This window comes from Macrobrachium rosenbergii, chromosome 21, assembly GCF_040412425.1.
Source record: "Macrobrachium rosenbergii isolate ZJJX-2024 chromosome 21, ASM4041242v1, whole genome shotgun sequence".
Classification (NCBI taxonomy): domain Eukaryota; kingdom Metazoa; phylum Arthropoda; class Malacostraca; order Decapoda; family Palaemonidae; genus Macrobrachium; species Macrobrachium rosenbergii.
Window position 1 is genome coordinate 39,775,320 of NC_089761.1, and position 20,265 is coordinate 39,795,584.

Here is a 20,265-nt window from a genome sequence, read left to right on the forward strand (position 1 = left end):
GTAATGGCAAGAACTACTTTCTTCCTCTGACTAGAACTCCTGGCGGCAACTGCACCTGGTACCAGCTCATTCTCTGAGAGCCAGAAGCGCTCACTGGCTCTGAGGAGGAATTTAGAGAGCTCTGCCCAGCTGGATGGTATGGTATTGCCTAAAGAGCTGGTAGTCCCAGGCCATCCATAGCCCAGGAAGTTAGGACAAGAGTTCGTCTTGTTCTCTGATTAGAACATCTTGCCCTTTATGCTAATGGAGTTTATCTTCTGAGACGTGCTCAGATTTAGGAGAAGCATTTTCCTCCTCTTAGTGAAAGCTAAAGATGTCAGAATAGCCTCTGCCTCATCAGCTTTCAAACACTATATATCCCTTACGTCCATTCACCAATCAACCTACTGGTGGTGTGATTGTTCTTCATTTCTCATTTTGAGGGAGTTTAAACAGTTTTAAAAATTTGGCAGTACCTTACAATTTTTAGTTACTGGCAGGGTATCACGGAAGGAAGCATAGGATTTTCTCCTACTGCCTATTCACCTTATAGTGAAGTGTTGAATTTTGGGGAGCCGGGCAGTATACAATTTACCCAGAACAGCCAGCACTCTTAGTGGATGGGTTTAGGTCTTACTTCAGTGTAGGTAACAACATAATCTGTTTTTTTTTTATTATGGTACTATGCCCAGGGCAAGGGCACCTTTAAAGTTCTGCTAACCATCAGATAATTCCTTGACTGCACAACTTCCACTGATGCTGTGGTAGCGATCGGAGTACTTACTGCTGGGCCACTATGGGTTAAGTTGAGCACCAACCAGAGGCAATTTATACTGCAGGCTCTCTTAAGGAATGACAAGCATTGTTTTCAATGCTAGCAACGTTTCTATTTCTAATTCATTACATGACTTAATGTTTTAGAGTAGATTATGTATCCCACCCCCTGTCAATGTGGAATTAAGCTATGTAATTACTGTACTTGGGAAGTTACTTATATAAAAGTGACATTTTTATAATAAAGTAAAGTTTTATACTTATATAAAAGTGACATTTTTATAATAAAGTAAAGTTTTATATATACGTACCAAGTAATTACATGATCAGAGCCCTCCCTCCTCCCCTCTGATGGACATAAGCATAAACAGACTGAGGATTCTCTGCTAAGTCATTCCTAACTATCTCGTTAGGGGGTAAGGCTAGTCACCTACACAGAACATCGGTGTTGCTACCCCGAAATTTGAATTTAAACTACTGCAAATAGATGAAACTAATAGCTATGTAGTTACTTGGTAATTATAGCCCTTTGTTGGCCGAGCCGGTTGAGCTTCCAACTGTCACTCAATGGGCCGGAGTTCAATTCCCGCGGCCGGCTGATGAAGAGTTAGAGGAATTTATTTCTGGTGATAGAAATTCATTTCTCACTATAATGTGGTTCAGATTCCACAATAAGCTGTAGGTCCCGTTGCTAAGTAACCAATTGGTACTTAGCCACGTAAAATAAATCTAATCCTTCGGGCCAGCCCTAGGAGAGCTGTTAATCAGCTCAGTGGTCTGGTAAAACTAAGGTATACTTAACTTTAACTTGGTAAGTATACATAACACTATTTTATTATAAAAATGTCATTTTTATTAATTACTGTATTGAGGGTTAAGTTAAGTATACCTTAGTTTAACCAGACCACTGAGCTGATTAACAGCTCTCCTAGGGCTGGCCCGAAGGATTAGATTTATTTTACGTGGCTAAGAACAGAAAATATTAACCATATCGTTAAACCCATGGGGATGAGCTCTTTTCAGTTCTACAGTTTATACATGACTTAAATTTCAAAGTTTAATTTGCCAAGGATATATTTTATAATGTTGCTGTTCAAGAATTGTGATATAAGTTTGTGGAGGATTATTCTTTCTCATTAGTACTGTACTGTATTTTAAGTGTGGATGTGAAGTCTTTTGACAATTGCTCTTGTCAGAACTGAGATTTTATCACAAACGGTTGTACTGTACCATTAGATTAGAATTAATTTAGTTGTAATAATATTGGATGACATTTAGGAAGAAAAGTGGTTTTGTGTAATTTATTTTTGTATACAATACTGTATTATGTTTTCCTGCAAATGAAATCTTTGTTATTTGATATCTCTATGCTTCGTAAATAATTTTTCGAATATTTTAATGTAGGAATTTCTCTTGTGTTACCTGCTCAAATTCAGTGAATCAAACAACTCTTGTGAGTAGTTGTATTGGAGTTATCGAGTTGCATGTGACATTATTTCAGTTTTGTTTTATTATGTTCTGGTATTTATAGATTATGTTAATTTATTTCATTTATTTCATTTACACATTTTGACAACTCAAGAATACTGGTATCTTGTTTTACTTTTGCAGGTAGAGTGTGCAGTAGCCACTTCTCAGGTACAGTATTTATTGAACTGCAGCTTTAATAATGTACAGTAGTCCTATCATTTTTAGTACTGAAGTTTAAACATACTGATATAAAAATAAACATTTGTTTTCCTCAGACACCTCCCACGTTGCGGAAAATGAGCTTGGGAAGAAACACCACCACGAGTAGTGGCCGCCGTACTGCTGGGGGATCCTCTCAGTCCAGCGGAATAACAGGTGGTGTGGCGGATGGTGCGACGATTGGTGGCCGGGTCACTGGTGTGTGTCCCATAGCTAACTTGGGCAACACCTGCTTCCTTAATTCAGTGTTGTATGCACTGAGATTCTTGCCTGGCTTTACTCATGATCTTCACCATCTCCATATGCATTTACAAGCTGCAGGGTGAGTGCTTCTCCATTCTTGTTGTGATTGCCTACGTTTCTCTTGTACAAAGATCAACTTTTGGGAGTTTGGTTGCTGAGCTAAAGTCTATCCCTGGTACCAAGTTATGGAGATTGTCTATTCACCAAGCATTTTACTAGCTTACAGGCTGGGTAGGCAAATATAAAGTTGGTCATTTAGGTTACCTTAGTTATTCATAAGACAGTGTTGCAATTGATAGGGACTTTGTGTGTATATTTTATAATCTTCATTATTCAAAGCTAACTCTTAAGCAGCTAGTTCCAGCATTGTAAATAATGAGAAAGGTGTTGTGTACATTAAAAAGTAATAGATGTTGCAAAGTTGACATCCATAAATGTTCTTGTAATTTTCATGAACCATTTCTGATACTTTTATATGTTCTACCATATATTTGCCAGGAGAATGTTTACGTCTCTTTCAAAGTCAGAATTGTATTGTAATTATCGTCTGTTTACGAAACACTTCCAAGATGCGAGAAACCACTGTTTGTTGGATGTAGTCTTTTAGTCATGTAGGTTGTGGGAAAAATTAAAACATCCAACCCCATTTTTGGATTTTGGCATTCTTTGAACTGAAAAAAAACACCATACTGAAGTAATTTTATCTTATCTACAAATTGGTTATACTCGTGTGACCCATGGATCTTTGATGAATATCGTACGTGAACCAATTCTGGTCATCACGTACAGTTATACCATACGTGCATATTTAAACATTCAAGCTTTGACTAACAGCGAATGTCGAAGTTTTGGAAATCAGTTGAGAACATTTTGTCAGAATATCATCAATTCTAATTTATCCAAATTTCTGGTCTTTAAAGAACTACGAATTACTAGATAAATTTCAGATTAGATAAATTTCAGATGTGTCATTAGACTTACCCTGTGGGCCATCCCTAAGAGAGCCAATTAATGTAAGTCAGTGGTTGGGTTATCTATGGCTATGTTTTTTAATTGACAATAAAGTACAAGTACCTTCTCACTTATAGCACCTTTCAGTGATACTCTGTTGACAGACAATGTTGTCCTGATAATAGGAATGGTAGTCTTTGTAACATATGTATCTCACCTTTGTCCTCCCCATTTACCTAAGTGCCGTGCACTACTTGGTGCAAGTAAATTTTGAAAAAGATGTTTGCATTTATAACTTATAAGCTCCAAGTAGTCCAGTGGTGGACTGTTGAGTTTTTATAAATCTTGTTGAAAATGTTTTAAAATCATACAGGTGTAGAGGTTGGTTGGTTAAAACCTATCCAGATGAAGAAGGGTTCGTTAATACCTACTCTATCCTTCAGGATACATGTAAAGATTTTGTGGAAAGTTGTAGTTTTTTACAGTTTATTTGTTAAGATACTGAAGACCAGTCAGCTTACTTATTCCTTTATTTGTCTTTGCAGGAACCAAAGTGATGGTACATTGGACCAACGTATTCAGTTTTTGTCAGAGCTACATAGTGTATTTGTTAGTTTAGGGAAGGAAGAGAGAAATGTCTCTGACAACAAAAGGATACCTGCCTTTCATCCCTATGATTTTTTAGAAGCTTTAAGGTAACCACAGTATATGTTCGTGTGTGCGAGTACAGTATTTTAGTGGTAGAGAATTGAAGTTGATTACTGTTTGCTCTCATATGTGTATCCATCTCTGGAGTAGTTGTTTCACAGGTAGTTGTGGATGTAGGAGTGGTCCAAAATCAGTACATTGCTGTGTTATATAGTATATTTGGATCCGTTTGAGGATACTGTTTGTTCCTGCAGCACTTTTGTCTTGCAACTCGCCCCTTTCATCAAACTCAACAGTCTTGTGAAATTCCTGTACTACCAGTGGAGGTATTAGTAACCCCTGAGAACAATTTCATGACTAGAATTAAAGGAGGACTTTTTGTCCAGCTGAGGCAGCTCATCTAAGCAATTGCATGCTTTTTGTATGCTTCAGCATCTTCAGCAGTAAATTTGCTGGTTTTACAAGATTCAGGGTTGCCTACCATGCTCATCATCCTTTCTCGGGAATAGCAGCCTTTTTCAGACGTTTCTGCTTCATTTCCTTCATCTCCAAACATGATGTCACTGTTTCAAGGTAAAATGACTTAAGTATTTGATGCAAAACTTCCTTGCCACATTCAGCTGGCAGGGATGGATGTTAGTAGCCATTAGTTCTTTGCTTACAGAAGGGGCAAAGTTGCAAAGGATCATCAAGGTTAGTAGGATGGTTCTTTCACTTAGCCTCTCATCCATCCTCTGCCTTTCCTCATGAATGTGCTAATAAAGAAGAGATATGTGTTTACTAGAGACCTCTTTTGTCTCCCTCCGCTGTGAAAGATCTTTAATCATTGGATATGCTAGACCTTTACCAGCTTTTGGATATCGTCATGGAGTTTTCAGAGAAGTTGACTTCATTCACAATCTGAGTGGTGATGTTAAAGATGGGGGTATACCATTGTCCTTAGATCTCATTCAGTCGCAAGTAGGTATACACAGCTTGCAGGACTATCTTCCTAGCACAAGTGAGACAGCAGAGAATGCTTGGAATGCCCTTCATGAGGTCATAGCCCTCCATCCCCAATAGGATGACTCAAGCAAGGATGCAGTGATTGTCCTCTCATCCCAGGACAGGAGGATAGTCTCCAGTAGAATGCCCAGATAGGTAGTTAGGAGAAATTGAGTATGGTATGCCTTCCTTACAGTTGTCAGCACTTCAACCTGTTTTCTCAAGTCCACAGGGACTTGGTCTCCATGTAAATTACAAGACATCAGACTTTAGTACATATAGTCATCAACATGCAGGAAGAGCTAGTTCACGCAACAGAGTATAGGATCAGCTGACTTGTCTTTCATCCATTGTCAACGTAAAAGAACACCACACTTGAGTAATATTGTCTTCAAATGGTTTCCACTTGTGTGATTCATGGATACCTAATGAATAGCCTAAATGACCGGTGTGGCTCATGGATACCTAATGAATAGCCTAAATGACCGGTGTGGCTCATGGATACCTAATGAATAGCCTAAATGACCCAGTCCCTTTATGCAGAAGAACTGCAAGATAGATAAAATTTTAATTTTGTTAAAATGAAACCCTTCAGGCCAATTCTCTAGATTTTGTTGTCCCACCGCTCCAAGTCCATCTATTGAGTGTCTTAGGTGCCGAATGGCTGAAAGTGCCACTGTGCTGGGCTTTATAGCCAAAATTTCATGATTCATTTATTCTTCCCATCAAGTATTTTAACTCACTGGTGTGGGTAAATTACTTGACATTAAAAGTTTCAATCATTATCCATTGCACCTGATGTTACAGGGAATAGTCAAATGACTGGTGAACACAGCTGTAACACAGCACCCATTGCCATTCTTGCCTTATTTTGTGTCTCATCCAGTTATGAAGGTCTTTGCTCAGTCTTTGTTGAACCAGAAGCTTCAGGGATGACACCTCTAAACTGTTCCTGCAGGCCAAAAGAAGCAGCGGTGAACAAAGAACATGTTCCCTTATTGGCTTTGAGACCTTCACTTTATCATTACAATTCCTTTTAACCATTCGATGATTTGTGGGTGTGTGTGTGGATGGATGGGGTGTGTTAAAATCTGTCTGTGCCAGAACACTCACTCTTCACTGAGATAGCAAAAATGCTTTGCAAATATTTGCTTTGATTGTCCTGTGTAACATTATATTACATGCTATGTTAATGAATTTGGTGTTATTTTGAAGCTTTAAGAGTTGAATTTTAACTTGATGTGTTTAAAAATGCCAAATAATGAAAAAAAATGATGTTTCGAATAAGTTAGCTGTAATGGAAAACGTTTTTACTTCTAATTTTTTTTTTTTTTGGTAAATCTGAGAAAAGATATCCAGTTTTGGTTTACACACTGTAAAATATGATAAAGTGCCCTTTCAGTAATATTAAATTAGTTGAGTTGCATATGATACCACAGAGTACATTTAAAAAATGTAAAATATACTGTACTTTGGTGGCATAAGTTCCCTTAGCAGAATATCGCTTTGTCACCTTTTTAAAAAATTTGCCATAAATCAAGATATATGCCAGCAAGTCTTCATGATGACAGCAAACATCTATACACACCATATTCAGATTTCACTGTTATGATGCTTTTGACAATTTATGGCAAATTTTTTAACGTATCTTACAATGGTGATTGTAGTCAACATCAGAATCTTAGAGGTTGAAAAATGGATGACGACTATAATTGTCATCAGAATGGATTAATATAGTAATCTGATGATGAGTGTATTTCCCAAAATGGTATACATAGTTTGACTTCAGTGCCTGTTTTGAGTTTGGAAACAAGTTTTCTTGCAAGCATAGTCTATTTAGTCATTTGTAAATATGTTAGCCATTATTATCATTATGTATTTTGATGTTAATGCTGTTTTTGTAGGTATTCATAATGACCATACACTTTCAGACTGGCCAAAGGACAATAACTGAATATATTTATATACCCTACATTATAATTATAACTGAAAGCAAGTAAAATAACATGTATAGATATTTTAAGCCACATGCAAGGTTAATAGTAATTTTGTCAATTTTATCACGGACAGAGTTGTTAACCCAATGTTTGAGGGTAACAGACAGCAAGATGCTCATGAGCTACTGCACTGCCTACTCGATCAACTTTGCCACTTGCCGCAGGATTTGCGGGAAGGGAGACCAAATGGTGCCACAAACTCTGATCCAACACCAGTCACACAGGAATCTGACTCTAGTCCAGAACCCAAGAGGTTACGGAGAAGGTCGGAAAGAATACAGGCTATAGAAGAAGATTCTAGTAAGGTAAGATTAGGGTTGTGGAGGGGGGGACTTTTTTTTTTTTTTTTTTTTTTTTTTTTTTTTTTTTTTTTTTTTTTTTTTTTTTTTTTTTTTTTTTTTTCTGTTGCTTCCTAAGCCACACACAATGTCTAACTGTGCTTATATTATCCATAATATACACATACAATTATTCCCTATAATTTATTATGCATCTGGGTATTATTGAAATTTTTTAGATTATTAAATGTACTAGATCTTCTTGTTTGGCTAGGGGAATATGATAACGTACTGTCCGTACGTAGCACATTCATTCATGCTAATGTTATTCTGACAAAGAAACTCTAAGCTTGGGTAACAAGGCAATTTAGCACTAAAAAGAAAATCTGTGTGAAAATAGAAATTATGATACAGTGACCCCTCGCTACTTCGCGATTCGATGATCGCGAATTCACGGCTTCGCAGAGTTTTTAATATATTTAATGGAAAATATATTGCGGATTTTCTGGAAAATTCTAGAAAAATCGCGATGTATGAACACCCAAAATTTCTCATTAAATCCATTAAAATATTAATAATAAATAGCATTTCCTAGTCTAAGAACAACAAAACAAGTGTAAAATAGCAAAAAGACACATATTTGCACTTGTAACTCCTATAAAAAAACAAAAAAGCATCTGGAAAGTGATGCCTATACGGTACTGCGTGTTCCATTGTTGGGAAAACACAAAGTGTACCATCTCGGTGACTAAGTGCGTTGTAACACGGGCTGTGATTGGTGCATGGGAGGGAGATGACAAATCACAGCTTCCCGATTTCTAATCGGGCCTGTGATTGGTGCTTAGACTGATGCTCAGAACCAGTAGCATCTCCCCTTGTCTCTCTCTCGCGGGCAATGCTGCGGGATTTTTATTAAAACCAGGACTTATTTACAAGTCTAAAAACCCAAGGGCTTTAAAAAACAAAAACAAGAATCTGCTACCCGTACATTGGATGCACAGTCCAAAGGCCTGGATAACGAAGATGCTGACCTCCGACTGGTTCCACCAGTGTTTTATCCCACAAGTGAAGGTGTATCTAGCACAAAAGGGCGTGCCATTCAAAGTCCTTCTCATTATGGATAATGTTGGTGGCCATGCTACTGATCTGTCGTATTCGGGGGTTCAGGTTGATTTCCTACCGCCCAACACGACGTCACTTATTTAGCCAATGGACCAGGGAGTTACCAGGGCGTTCAAGGCCCTATACATGAGGAATGCCCTGGCGAACCTGGTTGCTTCCGTGGATGCCGCCGGAGAAGACTGACGATTTCAGCTTGAAGGCATACTGGCAGCAGTACACAATTGCTATGTGCCGCCACCAAAATATCCACAAGGCATTGGAAGAAATGAAGCCTGCCACCATTAACGCCAGCTGGAAGAAGTTGTGGCCCGAGGTTATTTACGACGACAAAGGATTTACACCTGCCGAAATCCAACACTCGGCAGTACAGTACAGAAAGCTGTACAGTTGGCTGCGATCCTTGGAGGTGAGACATGACCACGGGCTACGTCGACAAACTTCTAGACTGCCACTCCCAGCCGCTAACTGATGAAGACCTCGAAGAGTTGACAAAGTCGGTGAGTGAAGAAGAAGAAGAAGCAGCGCAGCAAGAAAAAGAAGTTGTCTCCCAACACGGCTTGACTTTGGAACGGCTCGCCGGGCTCTGCAACCTGGCTAAGGAACTGCAAGAGCAGTCGCAGGAATGGGACGACGATATGGTTCGATCAGTTCAATTCTGCAACATGGTCGATGACGTCATGGCCCCCTACAAGATGCTCTTCGACCAGAAAAAGAAGTAGCGGCAGCAACTGCCAATCACAATGTTTTTGCAGCCTCGCAAAAAAGAGCCATTTCCTGCTGCTGCTGCTATGATTACGCCTTCGGAAACCGCGGAAGAAGTGGAAGAGGTGCCCCAGGAAATGGCACCGCCGTCTGAAGAGACGTAAAATACAATCACTGACTGCGCAGTAAAAGTCATCATCACCTTCATCGTCCTCATTTTTACTGCGCAGCAAATTCATCACCATCTTCATTCAAGTTTTACTTCAACTTCTTTCGTGGTGAGTACAATAACAATCTTTTATGTTTTTTTTAATCTTAAGTGTAACTGTACTGTATTACATGTAATACAGTACAGTAACATGGTACTGTATTGTATTATTGTGTATATTATTACTGTATGTATACTATATTTTTTAAAATTTAAAGCTTGCCGATCACGTCATATACTATAGCTACTTTACCACAGTAATTTAGCCCCTGTTATATGGTACGGTAAACTTACCTACCGAATTCATATTGCTTAACAGTTGTCCCTGTTATTAATAGAGTAAAGGGTCGGTTGTTAAGAGTACAGGGAGGGTTTTAAAAAGTCCAAATACACATTAAATAATTAAATAAATATGCTGTCCTATTTCACGGAATTTCAGTTATCGCGGCCGGTCTTGGAACCTATCTCCCGCGATAAACGAGGGGTCACTGTATTAGAAAAATTCACCTCAACCATAAGAGATTGAGTTTTATGAGTAACATAAATTACTCATCCTTTCACTTCATCATTGTTGGTCAAAATTTGCAGTGTTTATTGAATAAGCTCATCTGTTCATATAGAACATTGGAAATATTAGTGTGGAACACTTTGATTCATGTATAGTAATTTTTTCTTTCTGTTTTTACATTAAAGAAACAGGCTTGGACACTGCTAGCAAAAGCCATATTTTCATCATGTTCTCCACTGAGACTAGTAGAAAATAAGCACTGGCAAAACTTTTTTGCTGTTTTGCGGCCATCATTTAAAATACCAAGTAGGGATCAGTTGTCAAACACACTGCTAGAGAATATCTATCAAGAGTGTCTCTCCAATGCCAAAGAAGCAGTGGCATCATCCCAGAGTGTAGCAGTACTTTTAGATGGTTGGACAAATATTAGGTAATTAATGTTTAACCTTATGTACAGTCAAGATAGCAGGAGCCTTATTAATGAATATTGGCAGTAAATTTCTCAGTTTCATTAAGATCTGACATATAATACAGTAGACCAAGTACCAGCAATCCAGCACCCACCAGCTTAGCTGTAAAGGCAACCAATTATTAAGCATATAGCAAAAAAGCAATGCTCTATACCAGTCTCTGAACTCAGAATAGGGAGTCTATCAGACACATTGGGTTGGATGTGGCCAGGACCAGGGGATTGAATTGGATTAAAGAATTTAGGTTTTAAGCCAAACACGGGGCAGCAAAGGCCATTCACTGCTTTGGAGTGAAGAAGTCAGAGAGTGAATAGCAATATTGAAGAAAGCAGACAGACTGAGGTAGTAGTGGCAGAACAGAACAATTATTGTGGCAGCTTGGGGCCAAAGAGATGCTGCAAAGACCTTAGATAATACTTAAATTGCACTGTGTTAGGTGCAATTCCATGGGGGCGGCCAGGGAGGTCATTTACTAATGTCCCCATATGAAATGTTAAAGCCTGAGAACATTGCTGTATAGAGTATGGTTGATAATTGATTACATTTCCAGCTACACTGATAGGTACTGGCATCTATTCTCAAAAGAAATATTTATTAAATTACCAAGATTCAAGTAATACAACGCCTAAAATTCTTATTACAGGAATGAGGGGATCATCAACATAATGGTAACAGTTCCTACTCCAATATTTTGGAAAAGCATTTCAGCAGGTGCTGAAAGTCACACTGGGGAATATTTTAGCCAGATCATTAAATCAGTTGTGGAGGAAGTGGGCCCAATGAAGGTGTGGGGAGTTTGTACTGATAACGCAGCAAACATGAAGAAAGCCTGGGTAGTTATACGAGAGGAATTCCCTCACATACAAACATATGGCTGTCTTGCCCATACACTTCATCTAATGTTCACAGATATCATGAAAGCAAAATCTATTGAGTCGGTACAAAAGGAATGTACTAATCTTGTAAAGCACATTAAGAGTAGTCAAAAACTCTTGGCCATATTTAGGAAATTGCAAAGTGAAGGAAATGAGGCCAAAACTTCTTTGAAGCTCCCTGTGAAAACTAGATGGGGGTCAATCATTCACTGCATGCAGTCAATTCAAGAAAACAAGCATACACTACAGAAGTTGGCAATTGATGAGGAGGCTAAGAAAGGGTTAGAAAAGAGTGCAAAGGGTACTCTACTTTCAGAAGTTTTTTGGGACAAGATTGCAGGATATCTTCAGTTACTAAAACCAGTAGCAACTGCAATAACTATGACTGAAGGCGATGATCAGTATCTTTCAATTGTCATGAAGGTTTTTCATGATTTGCAAAGTTCCTTTGATGAGCAGTTGCCAAACTCTCCAGTCCTCCAAAGTGAGGAATCTTTCCCTAAAGAAGTTGTCTCCAAGAGACGAGAGTGGCTTGTACAGAAAGTTCACCTGGCTGCTAACTTATTGGACCCCCGTTATAGAGGATGTCACATAAGTGATGAAGAGGCAGTTGATGCAATTGAATTGGCATATGAAGTAGCTTTAAGGATGCCAAGCATAGATGAGAAAAAGGTTTTGGGAGAAATAGCTGAGTTTAGGGCAAAGGAAAAATTATTTAGTAAACCCTTCATCTGGCAAAGTGTGGACCAGTGTAGCCCTACCTCATGGTGGAATGGTATGTGCAGCCACACACAACTTTCAAAAGTGGCTACTGGAATATTAAATTTGCCCCCAACCAGTGCCTTGGTTGAACGGTCATTCAGTCGCCACTCGCACATCCATTCCTCTGATCGCAACTGTCTGTCAACAGATAGGGCTGCCAAACTTGTATATGTCGCTCATCATTTGACATTAGATGAAAAACTTCATCGAACTTCTACTCCACAGCCATCAACATTAGCAGATGCTCCCCTTTCACAAAAAGAAAAGCCATCATCATCAAGATGCTCCTCTGCATCAAGCTTAAAGGATAAATCTTCACTCCAGAATTATTCTTCAGAAGACTCGGAAGAAGATGTAGGTTCCGAAGCAGGTCACTCTTCAGGCAATGATACCGATTCAGACTAGAAAGTTTAACCTTTTTGAGAGGCAATTTCATTAATAATTTTGGGCCAAAGTTAATGTTTTGTTTCAATGTAAACTGTCTGCACCTTTCTTTTAAGTTTTGTGAAAGAGATGCAGGCTCAGCGTTTCTTTTTTCAATAATTGAAAAAGTTATCAGTATTGGCAAAAATGGAATTTTTTTTTTTAGTTTATATTGGCAGTGTGATTTCAAAGAGCATTTTCAGTTGAGTGTTTCTTTTTCTGTAGAAATGTATACAGTATATGTATTTCTTTTCATGGCTGAAGCATCTAATGAAGGTCTTGCTTTTGTTCTTTATAGCTTATTATAAATGACATCCATAAAAAAATTCAAAGCTTTAGGAAAACTTTTTATGAGTGGATACCTTTATTTTAAATGCTTCATGTTCAGATTCATTGAATGACAAAAATTATCATTTTTATCTGAGGCCCTATAGGCTGTATTATAATGGTCACATTATATCTATAAAACTTATCTCCTTGTGCTGTAACTTCAAGAGCATTTTTTATTTAAATTTTCTTCATTTAATTTCACAGGGCTATTTCATTGCTTCACATTTTGACCTCAAAAGAAAATTGTTTTTCATCAAAATTCAGCAATAAAGGAAAGCAAATATCATACTCAAATAGCTAGCAAAAATACCATTATATTTTGAGACTGTAAGTGAAATTCTTAGTAATACTTTATATATCTCAGGTTTTAATTATCAGTTAAAGAAGCATTTTTACCCTTAATATCATTATTTTAATGATTCCTCTAATCTAGAAGGAAGGTGGAAGTCTTAACAAATATCATATGTCCATATCAAGTATTGGCAGGATCCCCAGAAAGGTCCAGAACATGAAAAATTGGGGGAAAAGAAAAAAAAAAAACACAAAATGAAAAAAAAAGTTTTTTTTTTTTTTTCACAACCCTAGGTAAGATGATCATTTGAATATTTCTACAAGGTAATGTTTAAAATTTGTTAGGAAAAACCTGTTTTTGGTAGCTGCTATGAGTCCTCAAACCCACCCACTTACCCTGACAAAAAGGCATGGGACTGGGCTGGACATTTATCTTGCACAGACCTGGCATATAATGAAGATGGCCGCCGACTTGTGTTGTCACATCTGTGTAAGTAAGACACAGAGCCTAGGTAATTGTTGTAGGATAGGAGGTAGAGCCCTCCTGTTCTGAGTCCTTTATATTCCATCACTGTGCCAACAAGCACTATTCTGGCCAAGACCAGCTATAAGAGAATTCTTTGTAATTGGTTGGTCTATCTTATGGAGTCCTAGGGGGGGACCATGAGAGTGTAACTTCTTTTGAGGTCTCACAGTGGCTACCAAAAATAGGTTTTTCCTACATCAAAACCTGTTTTATAATAATATATTTTTATTTCGATTGACTTAGTGCTGAGTATTCGTGATGAACAGTTTACTATATTTTGCAGGCTGTTGATGTTGTAGGGTCCAAATTTATTGGTCGCATGTGCCTTGAAACTTGCTGTTATGAATGTGAGAAAGTAACGGGGAGGGAAGAAAGCTTTCTTGAAGTGTGTGTACCTGTTAAAACCAAAGCCGATTTTGATGGTAAGTAATATTTATGTTTGTTATTCAAGGATTTATTTTATTTAATTGTCACACATTGAAAAATACCTAAATGTGTTTTTAATATTTGAATTTACAGTTTACTTTCATGTTCTTGCCTTGATGTGTAAAATGAAAACTGCATGTTGTCAGAGTATCCATGAAAATTCAGTACATGTACTAAAAAAGTATATGATTAAATTATATATCATGGCATGGATAAATGATTTGAAACTATATATAAACATTCCAAGTCTTAGAGATCTTCTTAATGGCTACACTGCTCATGTGGCCTCAGTACTCTGTTCTTGGCTTTTGAAGGTCAAATGCAAAACATAATATTTTTCAAAGATTGTCTGCATGTTGTATAAGTCCATTGTGTAGACCTTAATTCCTTCTATGACATTTGTTAAATAGGTAGTGTACCCATTCAGTCAAGAATGAAACCAATATAAGAGAGGGTTCAGATAACAAGTCCTGATCCTAGGACATACAGACTATCCCAAAGCTTGGAGCAAGGTGTCTTCAGAATCATTCTGCTTGCTTACGTATGGGCCAATGATGAGAGAGGCTGGCCTCAGCTGGATGATGGCAAGTCAAAAAACTGAGTTTATTTTTATAGCTTATTATCTGTAAACAGTCATCATTGCGCAAAAAAATATATCGATACACACAATAATTAGTGCCGTCTCGGTGAACACTAGAAAATAGTATTGTTACTTCCTTTACCATCCTTGCAGCCTTCCCTGGTATTCCCAAGTAACAAAAACAAATATAATTGTCACACTGAGCATTAATAAACATTGTTAATATTGTTAATTACCACTCTGTTATATAGAGGTCAAGTAGATTGAAAGTGACAAAAGGTTTTATTACCATTTTGTCCGTTACCATTAGGGGATATACACCATCCTATGTAAGGGCAACACCTAGATCCTTCAAAGTAGCCCCTAACAGTTGAAAGATAACTTAACTCATGTATTTTCTGACAGCTACAAGAACACAAGTATTTTAAATTTGTCAGTGCCTGGATATTTGGAAATACAAAATCATTTTTCTCTTAAAATTTAGAGACACGTGTCTGAATCGTATAATGCAGTGGTTCTCAACGTTTTTTTACCACGCCCCCTCTAAGAGCTGCTCCTTCCCTCCAAGCCCCCCTTGCATCTATGAGTAAAATTCCCTCCCAGATTAGGAGGAAAATAAAAAAAAAAGAGAAACAAAAGGAGTTTCGAGGGACAGAGAGGGAGGTAAATAATTACAAAATAATGGTAATCCTAGCGAGTCTAACTATAATGGTAGACTATAGGAAACTAACGTTAGAAGGCGATACTTTTTTATTCTTTTTATAAACTTCTGAATATTAGTTCCTCACTCTTGTTAAGAGAATAACGAATATAATTCTTGAATTTTTAATTTTCCGTAGGCCTCGCGCCTCCCCTGGAAATTGCTGACGCCCCCCTAGGGGGGCGTGCCCCCCAGGTTGAGAACCACTGGTATAATGTATAAAGATGAGATGAAAAACAGAGTAAGTGTAATATGATTTAATAAAGTTAAAATTATTAAGAAAGAGCAAATACTTTAGATGCATACGAGGAGTGGACTACTGTATGCTGCAAAAATGTGGAAATTAATAAAAATATTTAAGTAGTTTTGAAAAGTTGTTACAATAGAATGCTAGGATGCATGTCCACAGGCAGTGAAATTTTATAATGAATGAAAAAATGGTAGAGATATGATGTATCCTACAGCTGAGAAATGGACTGACACACCTTAAAGATTTAGGTAGTTTGGACATATGGTGAAAAGGAGTAAGGAACAGCCAATCAGAAACCAACAAATGAAGACATAAGAAGGCCTAGGAAATCATGGAAAAGGGAATACATAGATGGAGCCCTAAACCTGATGAGGGTTTAGGCAGGCTGTACAGGACAGAGGGAAGTAATGAGAACTCATTTAATGTTGAACACTCTAAAAGAAAAAGTTGATGTAAAAGATTTGTGGTGATAATGATGATGAAAAACCACACTGAACCTTGGTTTTGAGGACATTTCCCTCCGCCAGCTCAATAAATTTCTGCCGATTTCTCTCCATATGGAGACCATAGTGTTGGTAATGAGTACGGAGATGTGTTTGTAGAGGGAGGCTTCATTGACTCCCTAGACCTAGCGGATGCATACTTCCTTGTCCCCAACCACAGAGCTTATTTCTTTATGCCCTGCACTGGTTGAGGGATTGCCAGGGTCTGCTGAGGGGAGTTGCTCTAGTACCTTTGGACCCAAATCTCCTTGTGTTTTATTACTTCCCAACCTTTGGATGGGAAGTTCACTTGTCAGTCTCGGGCACAGTATCTGGGCCCTGGAGGATGATCACATGCACATCAACTTCCTGGAGTTCAGGTGGTCTTCTTAGACCACCAATCATTCATGCTTAGTTTGTCGAGCCACTTCATTGATGTCACAGCTGACAGCACCAGTCTATTGCGTTTCTGTGAAATCAGGGAGAGACAACGTCATAATTACTGTCTGCTGGCTATGAAGATTTTCATTTGTGCAGACAGGTACTAAGTCATCATGGTCCTTTATTCATTCTGGGAGTCCACAACATTGTTGCAGTGTTTAGATTTGCGGAGCAGCTCTTTGAAGAGCCAAACTACTACTGATGAGGCTCTAGTAAGTTTAGTAGTTTTGTTTTTGTAAATATCAGGATGGAAAAGGATAACGATAAAACACACGCCTTACACAACTACCTTATTTTAAAAACTCATGCATTAGACAGTCAGATTTTTTTATAGTACCAACCTACCTAACCAGTCAGCTAACTTAAATCTAAACATACATATGTGTTCATAGCAAAAATATATTACTTTCTTTCTGTTTTTATGTAAATTTTGATGCTCATCCAAAAAATACAATTAAATACAGTAAAATCTTCCTTAACCTAAATCAAATACCATTAACCTAAGTTACACATTGAAGTACTGTCACTTTTTTCCCTGAAACTAAATGTCTTAACCTAATAATAGCACAACAATACAGTCAGCTTTTCTTTAACCTAAATGTCGTAGCCTAATAACGACACGAAGTATAGTTAGGTTTTCCATAAACAATTAAATTCTTTTTCAGTCCTTATTATTTTCCCAGAAACACCACAAAAAATGTACAGTGTCTGTAACAGCAAACAAACAAGAAAAACAGGCAGTTTCAGTAATACGTAACTTATCAGAAAACTCCACAGTACAGATACACAATCACCTTAAATCAAAGTTCAGTTTACAGTAAATCAGGAGAAATCATGAGAGTTTCAAAGATACTTAGGGGAGGATGAGGCTTTAGGACATCACTATTGAACTTCACAATAAAAGTTTCCATCATTATTCACAAGCATTGTCATCACAATTATGTAAATCTTTGTAACAATTGTTTCCATCAAACTGATTTTCTCTGTTGAGAGTATGTAATGTAATAGGTCATTTTCACATGTCACTTACAGCTTCTGCATTGCATTCTCTGGAATAGCTCTCTCTTTCTTTTGTCTCAGCTTTACACTTCTGCGCAGAAAACTGAATTAAAGCTGAATAATTCAGACAAGCTTTATTCTAAGCATACTTAGATTTAAGGTCCCTTTAGAATTAAAAGATGGAGTTAGACAATGACACACAACAACAAACAAGTAAAAAATGCACCGAAGTTTCTTCAGCACAATCAAGTTTTCTGTACAGCTGCTTCAGCATATAATCAAGGCCACCGAAAATAGATCTATCTATCGGTGGTCTCAGTATAATGCTGTATGAGCCGCTTCCCATGAAACTTTAACCACAGCCCAGTGTTGGCTTATCATATCATTGCCAGAAGCACATCCTAGAGGGTCCTATTTTCCTACACCCTAGCACAAACTAACCAGTCTCCCTACAAGGCCTGAGAATGATTGTAGTGTTTCTCATTAAAAAGGCAAATTCACACTCCTTTCCTAGGTCACATGATATTAGGAAAGTAAGTACAGGCAGTCCCCGGTTATTGGTGATCCAGTTTTACGGGGCTTGTCTAGCGATGAAAATTGGCAATTTTCAGCACCAAAAATTGCTGATTTCCGCTTATCAGCACCGATACATACCTAAGAGAGGCACCAATAACCGAAAATCGCCGATTTTTGGTTGTCAGCGATTTTCAGTTACCGCCATGCCGTCAGAACGGAACCCCCGCCGATAACCAGGGACTGCCTGTAGATCATTGGTCTTCTTCAGAATTGTCTTTTTCAAAGAAGTTTCCGAATGTACAGGGTGGTCATCAGTTGAGTTATTGCCACATTCTCGAACAAATTCGACTACACTGTACCAGTAGGTGGCATAGTTAGTCTTAACCCCTAGGTGCTACAGCAGAAAACCAGGGGTCTTATTGATGGTGGGTATGTTAACTATCGCTGGGAGAAGGGCACCAGTACTCCAACCAAACCCAGCATGCTTAAATGTAAGTTCATTTATCGTTTCTTGTTCCTTGGTACCAAAACCTGAAGAGTATTTGGAATAAAGAATGGGACTCGAAATCTGTGGCTTGACCTCGGACCAGAAATGTTTTTTCCTTTTGGGTGTTGGGATTAAGAATTGAGAGCTTAAGCCTTTTACGTCACCTGTCAATTTCTTTGTAAAGCTCCTTGAGGACGAAAAAGTGACTCTTACTATCAAAAAACAGGTTTTGACGTAGGAAAACCTACTTTTGGTAGTCACTGTCAAGTCCTCAAAGCGCTTCCACTTCCCTGACAAAAAGGCATAGGATTTGGACAAGGGATCATCCTGCATTGACCACCAGAGTAATGGCTCCTTGGTCCTTAACGGCCCGGTTGTAAACAAGAGGGCAGATGTGCATGCGCAATAGTCACTTCTCTTTCTTGCAGGTTCTTTTGATGGAAAAACTGGGTTCAGCTTCGCTGAAGATAAGGGAAAGTGCCCTCTTATTGTTGAGTCCTTTATATACTCCATGATAAGGGAAAGTGCCCTCTTATCGTTGAGTCCATTATATACTCCATCACGTGTTATAATGTTAATTATTACGACACAATACCTGGCCAAAAAGACCAACTAGGAGAGAATTCTTTGATATTAGTTTAGTCACCATGGAGCTCTGGTAGACCATGGAATGTAACTGCTTGAGGACTCAACAGCGACTACCAAAAATAGGTTTTTCCTACGTCAAAACCTGTTTTTTCATAGATACACCCAATCAAGAATGCCATTACAGCTGATGCTCAGAAGGGTATATCAAGTATTTTAACAGAGTAGTCTCTTCACAGAATCTGCAAGGTCCTCTGGCAGATGTGGTGGACCCTGTTGTTGAATCTGTTTATGTCATTGAATGCCAGACTTCTGCTGTGCTGTTCTCAGCAGCTTGAGTAATGGATGCCATGCTTTAGCCTTAGGATGGTATCAGTGCTTACACATTTGTTACATTCAGTGTGCTGAGACAGGTGCTGGTAAATTTTTGTCCTCAGTGAACTCTCAGATGACCCTCATTGCACCCTTTTGATCTCAGCAGAAATGGTTTCCAATCCATCTGGAACTCATGGATCTTCCTGGGTTTCTACTGGAACAGCTTAATTTCAGCAGGTTTCATTTTCATCCACAATTGCTGCATCTTAATACAGGCAGTTATCTGGCATACATAGTTTCAGAGAGGAAGGCTTTTCAGACATTGCTGCAAATACTGTTGACACTCCCTGCAGGCCCTCCACTACAGTTCTTTACCAGGCAAAGTGAGATTCATGGCTTAATGTGGAGAATTGGGTCTTTGTCCCCTCAAAGCCACTCTTCCAGTCTTAGCAGACTGTACTGTATATTTGAGGAACATCTAGCTCCTCTTGGTTATCACTCTGCCTTGTTTTTGCCTTAATCCAACACAGCTTGGACTTAGAGAATGACAAAGGAGGTCCAGAGTTTTCAGTAACTTGAACCTCTTTTAGATGTGTCTCTTCTAGATTAGACTCTCATTTCTGTTTCTGATAGCCTTTACCTCCTCTCACTGCTCTTAGAGTTTGTTAACAAGACTCCATCTTCTGGTAGGGGTGGTTCTCTTTTTACACCCTTTGCCATTCCT

At 38.3% G+C, this 20,265-nt stretch overlaps 1 protein-coding gene across 4 annotated transcripts in view; it reads left to right on the forward strand.

The window, feature by feature from the left end:
* The window catches only part of LOC136849978 (ubiquitin carboxyl-terminal hydrolase 46-like), a 37,471-nt gene that overhangs the window by 6,757 nt on the left and 10,449 nt on the right, over positions 1–20,265 (forward strand). The window contains exons 4-9 of one of the 4 annotated variants that reach the window (XM_067123515.1): positions 2,365–2,391; positions 2,499–2,764; positions 4,182–4,331; positions 7,339–7,570; positions 10,269–10,513; positions 11,197–12,951. In XM_067123515.1, the coding sequence (XP_066979616.1) occupies positions 2,365–2,391; positions 2,499–2,764; positions 4,182–4,331; positions 7,339–7,570; positions 10,269–10,513; positions 11,197–12,595 (2,319 nt within the window). In that variant the 3' untranslated portion in view covers positions 12,596–12,951. Of the gene's footprint in view, positions 1–2,364; positions 2,392–2,498; positions 2,765–4,181; positions 4,332–7,338; positions 7,571–10,268; positions 10,514–11,196; positions 12,952–14,043; positions 14,183–20,265 lie in introns of those variants that run through there. The other 3 variants (XM_067123517.1, XM_067123516.1, XM_067123518.1) reach the window with 3 other exon arrangements.